This window comes from Episyrphus balteatus, chromosome 1 (assembly GCF_945859705.1).
Source record: "Episyrphus balteatus chromosome 1, idEpiBalt1.1, whole genome shotgun sequence".
In the NCBI taxonomy this organism is placed as follows: domain Eukaryota; kingdom Metazoa; phylum Arthropoda; class Insecta; order Diptera; family Syrphidae; genus Episyrphus; species Episyrphus balteatus.
The window spans coordinates 142,310,585-142,319,477 of NC_079134.1; the positions used below are offsets into that span (position 1 = coordinate 142,310,585).

An 8,893-nucleotide genomic window follows, 5' to 3' on the forward strand; every position below is an offset into this window, starting at 1 on the left:
TCTGTCAGTCTGTCAGTCTGTCAGTCTGTCAGTCTGTCAGTCTGTCAGTCTGTCAGTCTGTCAGTCTGTCAGTCTGTCAGTCTGTCAGTCTGTCAGTCTGTCAGTCTGTCAGTCTGTCAGTCTGTCAGTCTGTCAGTCTGTCAGTCTGTCAGTCTGTCAGTCTGTCAGTCTGTCAGTCTGTCAGTCTGTCAGTCTGTCAGTCTGTCAGTCTGTCAGTCTGTCAGTCTGTCAGTCTGTCAGTCTGTCAGTCTGTCAGTCTGTCAGTCTGTCAGTCTGTCAGTCTGTCAGTCTGTCAGTCTGTCAGTCTGTCAGTCTGTCAGTCTGTCAGTCTGTCAGTCTGTCAGTCTGTCAGTCTGTCAGTCTGTCAGTCTGTCAGTCTGTCAGTATGTCAGTCTGTCAGTCTGTCAGTCTGTCAGTCTGTCAGTCTGTCAGTCTGTCAGTCTGTCAGTCTGTCAGTCTGTCAGTCTGTCTGTCTGTCTGTATAAGGAGCTACAGCCTAAACGGATGGACCGATTAATGTCAAACTTGGTAAATAGCGTTATTTGGCGACTCTCCAGAGGGGTTTTTGGAATTAATTTTTTTGGACCAAAAATAACGGTACTTGTCATATACCGATTTTAGTAAAATTGAAATTTCTCAAAAACGGCTCTTACGATTTTGTTTAAAAAATTCAAATGTTAGTTTTAAGACAAGGTCTATCTTTCAATAAAAAAAATTTTTTTGAAAATCATTATTAACGGTACCTGCCATAGAACCGTTTTTTTCAAATCCGATTATCTCAGAAACTGCTAATTCGATTTCAACGAAACTTTTTGTGAAAAAGCATTTATATAATTTAAATATAAACCAAAGATAAAATTTTCAAAAAAATAATTTTTGGATTTTTAAAAAAATTTTTAAATTTTTTTTTTTTTGAAAAATCAAATTTTTGAAAATTTTGTTTTTAGATGTTGCTTAGTGATTTCTACAAAATAGCATACCAATTTTATTTTAAAACTTTTTTTCCAAAAAATTATTTATAAAAAATTAGTTTTTTAAAAAACGGCTCTAACGATTTTGAAAATTTTTTTTCGAAAAATGCATGTTAATATATCAATCAAAACTGCATACTTGTTTTCGAGGGCAATTCAATTTCAGATATTATTTTATTTTTTTTTTTTAAACGAATTTTATTTTTTTTTTCCAAATTTCTATATAAAAAGTCTTAAAAATTTAAGCAACTTTTACTCTAAGAGCAAGTTCGTGCGACCCAGTCGTGCATTTTATTCTATTACTAACACCAACAAATTTGTGAGGATTCTTAATTTTAAAGCTTGATCATTTAACTTTATAACCTTATCCATAAAGCACATTCAAAGAGCAAATTAGACTCCATATTTTTCTTTATTAGTCTTTCTACTCTTGTAAGAAATTCGCTTGTAGTTACAAGTCTATCACTAATACATTTTTGCGCAAAAACTTTTATGAAACAGAAACATTCGCCTCATTTGTAAATTTGCTTGTAGTTACAAGTCTACGAAACTTGTAGTTATTAGTCTATTCGAATTCTTTATGAAACAGAAATTTGCTGATAATTTACAAGCTACAAGTAAATTCACAAATAATTATTAGTCTTGTAGTTTTATGAAATAGGGCCCTGGTGCAATCCAAATTAATAAAAGTCAACTCAAGATCTGTGAAAAAAACGAGCCCTTCCCGCCTTATTACCGCAATAAGCGACATGGGGCTTAGTATTTTTGTTTACAGACAAATCTTTATTTTCTTTTATTTATAGACTTTGCGCAATCTTTTGATTAGATTAACAAAAAAAAGTTATAATATCTTATTGGTTCTTAGTATTGGAAAAATACAATTATTATGTTGTCCATAATAGTCCAGTCATTTTAGATTTGGTTGTATGGAGGTCTGAGAAATAATTCGCAACTGCAATTCGGACTAAAAATATGAAAGTACACTAGTACAGGAACTAAACCCCCCATTTTCCGAACAAATGTCTGGACGACTTTGGCCGCCATTTTGTTTTTAACAGTTTTGCGACTATCGCTTGTAGTTCGGCTAGTTTTGGTCTTAGAGAAAAATGTTATGAGACAAAGTTGTAGCAAATTTTATTTCCCACAAAAAATGTTAAGTAAGTTTTTATTCTAAAACCTACCATTTAGGAGTTATAATGAATTTCGTAAAATGCTATGCTCACTTATTTTTTATATATATTCACCAAAACTTTTTTTTTCAAACTTTTATTAAAAAATTGTTGTTATAAAAGTTAAAGAGCTACTAATTATCTATGTTTGTCTCATGCTAAGTTTTTTTGTCCGAGTTGCCGTTTCCTCACTAAAACAAAAATTCAATAAAAAAATTAGCAAAAACAGGGTGAGGGGAGAGTACGATAATTGTGGTGCCGAGATTTTATAACAGTTTTTTGAAGAAAGGTTCAATACAAGTATTTTTTACTATCGGAAGGGGGGTCTATCTCCCCCCGTTTATGCGGGAGGGGCAGTTTTCTAAAAAAAAACAGCCTAAAATAAAAAAAAATATTAAAAAACAACGGCAACACTTACAGTTATGAATGATACATTTTTCAAAAGCCACAATTATATGCATTATTGTAGTTTTTAAATGGAGCTATTAAAATTTATAGTTTTTGAAATAATCGATTAAAAAAAAAATTTTTTTTCCTAAATTTAACTTTGAGATCGATTATTTCAAAAACTATAAATTTTAATAGCTCCATTTAAAAACTACAATAATGCATATAATTGTGGCTTTTGAAAAATGTATCATTCATAACTGTAAGTGTTGCCGTTGTTTTTTAATATTTTTTTTTATTTTAGGCTGTTTTTTTTTTAGAAAACTGCCCCTCCCGCATAAACGGGGGGAGATAAACCCCCTTTCGGTAGTAAAAAATACTTGTATTGAACCCTTCTTCAAAAAACTGTTATAAAATCTCGGCACCACAATTATCGTACTCTCCCCTCACCCTGTTTTTGCTAATTTTTTTATTGAATTTTTGTTTTAGTGAGGAAACGGCAACTCGGACAAAAAAACTTAGTATGAGACAAACATAGATAATTAGTAGCTCTTTAACTTTTATAACAACAATTTTTTAATAAAAGTTTGAAAAAAAAGTTATGGTGAATATAAAAAATAAGTGAGCATAGCATTTTACGAAATTCATTATAACTCCTAAATGGTAGGTTTTAGAATAAAAACTTACTCAACATTTTTTGTGGGAAATAAAATTTGCTACAACTTTGTCTCATAACATTTTTCTCTAAGACCAAAACTAGCCGAACTACAAGCGATAGTCGCAAAACTGTTCAAAACAAAATGGCGGCCAAAGTCGTCCAGACATTTGTTCGGAAAATGGGGGGTTTAGTTCCTGTACTAGTGTACTTTCATATTTTGAGTACAAATTGCAGTTGCGAATTATTTCTCAGCAAAAGTATAACTTGACTGGACTATAATTCATTCTTTAATTTTAGTTTAGGATGATTTGGCGAGAAGGGCTCGAAATGTCCACTTCCTGAACAATGTTTGCAGAATTAACGGTCTATTCAAATTTAAAACTACTGCCGGCGTCTTTTCTTTTAACCAACATTAGCGACCTCTACATTTTGAAAATGTAAACTATATAATTTCCCTTCTTGTGGGATATTTTTTTTGACAGCTAACATTTGTGTACTTGTCAAAATAAAAACGTTTGATTTCCATTCCCCCAGAACTTGCAAAATATTTTTACAATAAATTGATTTCTTTATTTAAAATTATTTATTTTAAATAAAATACAATAATGTCTCGCAAAGAAGCTCTATCACAATTCATCAATCAAATCCATGGACGTCCGGTAGTAGTAAAATTAAATTCTGGTGTAGATTACAGAGGTAAAGCATGAGTTTTGCATTTAGCCGGTTTTATATCAATTTTTAAACAATATTTTATTCCAAATTAAAGGTGTCCTTGCATGTTTAGATGGCTACATGAACATAGCCCTCGATCAAACCGAAGAATACCTCAACGGCCAATTAAAAAACAAATACGGAGATGCATTCATTCGTGGCAACAATGTTCTTTACATTTCAACTCAAAAGAGACGAATTAACTGAATAACATCTCATAAATAATAGAAAAAACACAAAATCTATGTAAATTTATCTTAAGATTTAATATTTTATAAATAAATAAAATCATTATAACAAATAAAACAAGTTTAATGATATGATCCAAAGTCTTGTGGTAAAACTCCATGATATTTCAGTTTTTCCACTGACGCTCCACTCCCAAGTAATTCGATTAGTCTTTCTGCCCTTCGACCATAATGATGTTCGAAGTATGGTCTCCATGCTTTGCCATAGTTTGGATGGAATTCAATTGTTGTTGGTGGTCCAAGTAAAGAGTTCCCCAGCAACAATCGATCCAAATAATCCAAAATTGCTTTCTTCTTTTGAAAGTGTTCGATGAATGGGTCAGCATAAGGCGCCGTAGCAGGATTTTGAGATGGAAGATTTCTAAAGAATCTGAAATTACTTAAATCCAAATTCGAAAAATCGAATATATCTGTTGTTGATTGGACTGTCTGTGCCAACAGTGTGAATCCCTGTAAAATGATAAAAATTAATATGAGAAACACTCGGGGAGAGGTATAATTTCTTAAAATTAATTAAAAGACAAACTTCTTATAATCATACAAGAATATTATTTATTAATAATGAAAGTTTTCGGGAATAAGAATAACAATTCCCATCTTCAGATTATTAGCAAAATCTAAAATTATTTAAATAATTTTTGTCGTTAAATTCTAAACATAAAATTTTTAAACAAATTTCTTACTTAAAAAAAACACTGGTCTGCAAAATTTAACTTTTTTTTTTCCTTCAAATAATTTTTTGAAATTATGAAAGATTTGATCTCCTGAATCTGGTTTCAGAAAAATTCTAGCACGTACCATTTTTGTTTAAATGATTTTTTAAAAATATGAGCAGATTGTAGAAAATAACCCTTTTAGATTCGTTTGACCTTGTACAAAAATAAAACTATTATTCATATTAAGCTCAAGTTTGGAGGACTAATTTCTCATAACATGATATCAAATTTGTATTTATTAATTCAATTGTACACACATTTTAAGACACTAATTGACAAAAACAGCAAAAATATTGAAATCCTGCAGTTTTTAGTAAATTCCACATGGACAAAAACATCTTGATTAAGGAAAATGTAAAATCTCAACGCCTGTTATATATAAAAAGTCAAATATGTAAAGTAAAATATAATAAAATACATTAAAACAAATTTATACGTGTTTTTTTTTAATTTTATATAGGTACTATTTTTCTATATAGAAATATCTTATCTGTAATAAACCATTCGATACACTGCCTTCTAAATCTTAAAATTTGTTTCTCCTATGAACAAAAGTACGTCAGGATTTTGAGATATACGCGTTAGAGAATCACAAAATCAAGTTTTTGGTTAGAAAATCTAAAAAAACTAGTATATCTCAAAAACAGGAGCTGATCAAATTTTTTTGAATTCGGATTCAAAATCGGCATACGTTCGTTAACGTTTTGACTATTGCTATATCACCTTAATTAGAAGAAAATGATAAAGACATTAAGCGTCAATACGTTAACGTACATATGCCGTAGTTCACGACCCCTGAATTTGAAAGAAAAAATAAGTTCTTTTAGAAACCGGGACAAGTTTAGTTGAAAAAGTTTACATTACGCCAAAATATTGCTTGGAAAACAGCAAAACAAAATGGATTTTCGAGATTTTCTAACAGGAATATCCTAAAACGTGACGTACTAGGCCAATTTTGACTTCGGATTCGAAATCAGCACAAAAAATCCTTTAGAAATAGTTTCATTAAAAGGAGGATTTCCTTGCAAACCAGTGTTTTTGGGAATAACAATTCCCATCTTCAGATTATTAGTAAAATCTAAAATTATTTAAATTTCTGTCGTTAAATAATTCTAAACATAAAATTAAAAAAAAATAAAATGCACGACTGGGTCGCACGAACTCGCTCTTAGAGTTAAAGTTGCTTAAATTTTTAAGAAAAAAAATAAATATCGTTAAAAAAAAAAAAATAAATAAAATCTGAAATCAAATTGCCCTCCAAAACAAGTATGCAGTTTTGGTTGATATATTGAGATGCATTTAAAAAAAAAATTTTCAAAATCGTTAGAGCCGTTTTTTAAAAAACTAATTTTTTATAAATATTTTTTTGGAAAAAAAGTTTTAAAATAAAATTGTTATGCCATTTTGTAGAAATCACTTATCAACATCTTAAAACAAAATATCAAAAAAATACAATGTCCCGTTTTCGAAAATTAGATTTAAAAAAAAAAAATTTCAAAGTTTTTTTAAAAATCCAAAAAATATTTTTTCTTTAATTTTATTTTTGGTTCATATTTAGATTATATAAATGCTTCTTCACAAAAAGTTTCGTTGAAATCGAATAAGCAGTTTCGGAGATAATCGGATTTGAAAAAAAAACGGTTCTATGACAGGTACCGTTAATAATGATTTTCAAAAAAAAAAAATTCATTAAAAGATAGACCTTAGCTTAAAACTAACATTTGAATTTTTTAAACAAAATCGTTGGAGCCGTTTTCGAAATATTTCAATTTTACTAAATCGGTACCGTTATTTTTGGTCCAAAAAAAATTAATTCCAAAAACCCCTCTGGAGAGTCGCCAAATAACGCTACATACCAAGTTTGACATCAATCGGTCCATCCGTTTAGACTGTAGCTCCTTATACAGACAGCGACAGACGGACTTCCGGGACCCACTTTTTTGGCATTGTCTACCATCGTAATGTCATGGAAAAATGTTATCTCAACTTTTTTTTTGTACGAATGCATAACTTGATATAATATAGTACCTATGTATATCGCAAGTAAAAATTGTTCTTAAAATAATTTAAAAAATAATAAATGCATCTTATGCATCGACTTATTGGGTTTGGGTTATCGATAGATTGAGTTAATAAATGTTACATTTTTTTAATCTTTTTTAATAAAGAATTTAGTATGTTTTTATTGTATCCATTAACTTCAGCTATTTTGTTCACTTAGAGGAATCTGAATAGCACGATAGCAAAACAAATTTAAAGCTTTAAATTTAGTTTGTTTAGGATAATAAGAATTTGAATAAATGCATCTATCAGTTCTTGTAGATTTTCGATAAATATCGAATTCAACATGTAGATGACACTTATGGCGTTTTCGATTGGCAGTCCGGAAGCGTCCGGAATCATTCTGAAAAAATTTTATTCACACAAAACTGTCAGTTTTGTACGAATAAAACGCTTTCAGAATGATTCCGGACGCTTCCGGACTGCCAATCGAAAACGCCATTACATAATAGGTAATTCATAAATACAAACTACACATATTTCTAAATTTCTTAAATAACGTAATGCCGGGAATTATAAAATTTAAATTTGAAAAAGAAATTGACTTTTGTTTACCATTTTTAGATATTATGGTAAAAAGAAATGAAAATCATGTTGAATTTGATATTTCTCGAAAATCTAGATTTTGCTAATAATCTGAAGATGGGAATTGTTATTCCCGAAAACGTTCATTATTAATAAATAATATTCTTCTATGAGTACAAGAAGTTTGTCTTCTAATTAATTTTATTGAGACTCATACAGTTCCAGCGCGTAGTTTTTACGTATAATTAATGAATAATTTCTTACCAAAATAAATCCCAATCCTATCACCTTCATAGCTCTGATCCTTTTTTTTAATCACAACCGGTTATCAATAACTCAAAATATTTACTAAAACTTATTTACAAACTGACCATAAACTCGATCCATGAAACTGAATCCATTCAAAACCCCACAAGACGACTTAACAAAACTCATTAAAAATTCACAAAGCGTCCTCTGCAACTCATCGCATTCGATTACCAGAGTTTGGACTTTCTTGTGTGTTTGTGTCCCAACGAATGAAAGCTTCACTTTTTGTTTTGTAAATTTGGGCTCAAGATTATGAAATTGAATTTTTTGTTCAATTGAAAATTGATTTACTGATAAAGTAGATGGAGGTTGACAAAGTTCCGTATGCACCGGTAGAAGCTATAACGATTCGTGAAGCACAATAAATTTAAAATTAAATAATAAAATAGTAGTCGATAGTGGTGGGGTTTATTTATTTTTGGCAAAAAAATAATTAAAAAAATATGTAACAACATAAAATGAAGACGGTTGTTGGGAGAAGCCAAGAGATTGCGGTAATGCGTAGAAGCTTGAGACATGAATTAAAGCACGTATCATTTTGGAAATATGTACTTTGCATTTATTTGTGCACTGATTTTTAATTGAAAGTCGTAAATTTACCGGGTTCACAATAATTTTATTGTGTCAAGGTTGTAATTGGTATAATTTGTTGCAAAGCTTTTGTTTTGGTTTTCTTTTAGTAGGCTGAAAGTAATCAATTGAAGTGGAGTAGAAAATAGATTAGCATAACAGATCTGCGGATAGTCATTAATTAATTTCAAATTGTTTAAGACATCCAGAATTTTACCATTTTTCATTTTCAATAGAAACATTAAACTGTTCCTGATGTTCTTGGTGCTTATTTGTTATTATTAAATAATAATTATTATTTTAAAAAATTGAAAAAATACTCTCTAGCGTTGCTTCTAAGAATGGAACCATGCAGTAGATTTAAAGTTAAAAAGGGCACTGACTTTTAAAACGTTAGCTGTGCGAAAAACGCTTCAAAGTTTTGAACACTAGTATAAAACGTTCATAAATGTGGTAAATACAAATAGAAATGATTCTTTCTAAAAACCAAAATTTAAAAAATTTGATCTGTGATTAAAAAAATATAGCTCTTGCAAAGGGAATCTGATTAACAATTATTATTTCCGTA

At 29.8% G+C, this 8,893-nt stretch overlaps 2 protein-coding genes across 2 annotated transcripts; one reads left to right on the forward strand and one right to left on the reverse strand.

Annotated features, from left to right (window-relative positions):
- The first annotated feature begins 3,678 nt into the window (after window positions 1–3,678).
- On the forward strand, window positions 3,679–4,121 carry LOC129905090 (U6 snRNA-associated Sm-like protein LSm6). Its single transcript, XM_055980465.1, has 2 exons — window positions 3,679–3,881; window positions 3,952–4,121. Exons 1-2 carry the CDS (start codon window positions 3,791–3,793, stop codon window positions 4,101–4,103), a joined length of 243 nt encoding a protein of 80 aa, XP_055836440.1. The 5' UTR covers window positions 3,679–3,790; the 3' UTR covers window positions 4,104–4,121.
- Window positions 4,122–4,143: 22 nt separating this feature from the next.
- LOC129905089 (uncharacterized) lies at window positions 4,144–8,453 on the reverse strand. Its single transcript, XM_055980464.1, has 2 exons — window positions 7,711–8,453; window positions 4,144–4,594 (listed from the first exon to the last, which is right to left on the reverse strand). The coding sequence occupies exons 1-2, from the start codon at window positions 7,738–7,740 to the stop codon at window positions 4,208–4,210; spliced, it is 417 nt and encodes a 138-aa protein (XP_055836439.1). The 5' UTR covers window positions 7,741–8,453; the 3' UTR covers window positions 4,144–4,207.
- Window positions 8,454–8,893: the final 440 nt, after the last annotated feature.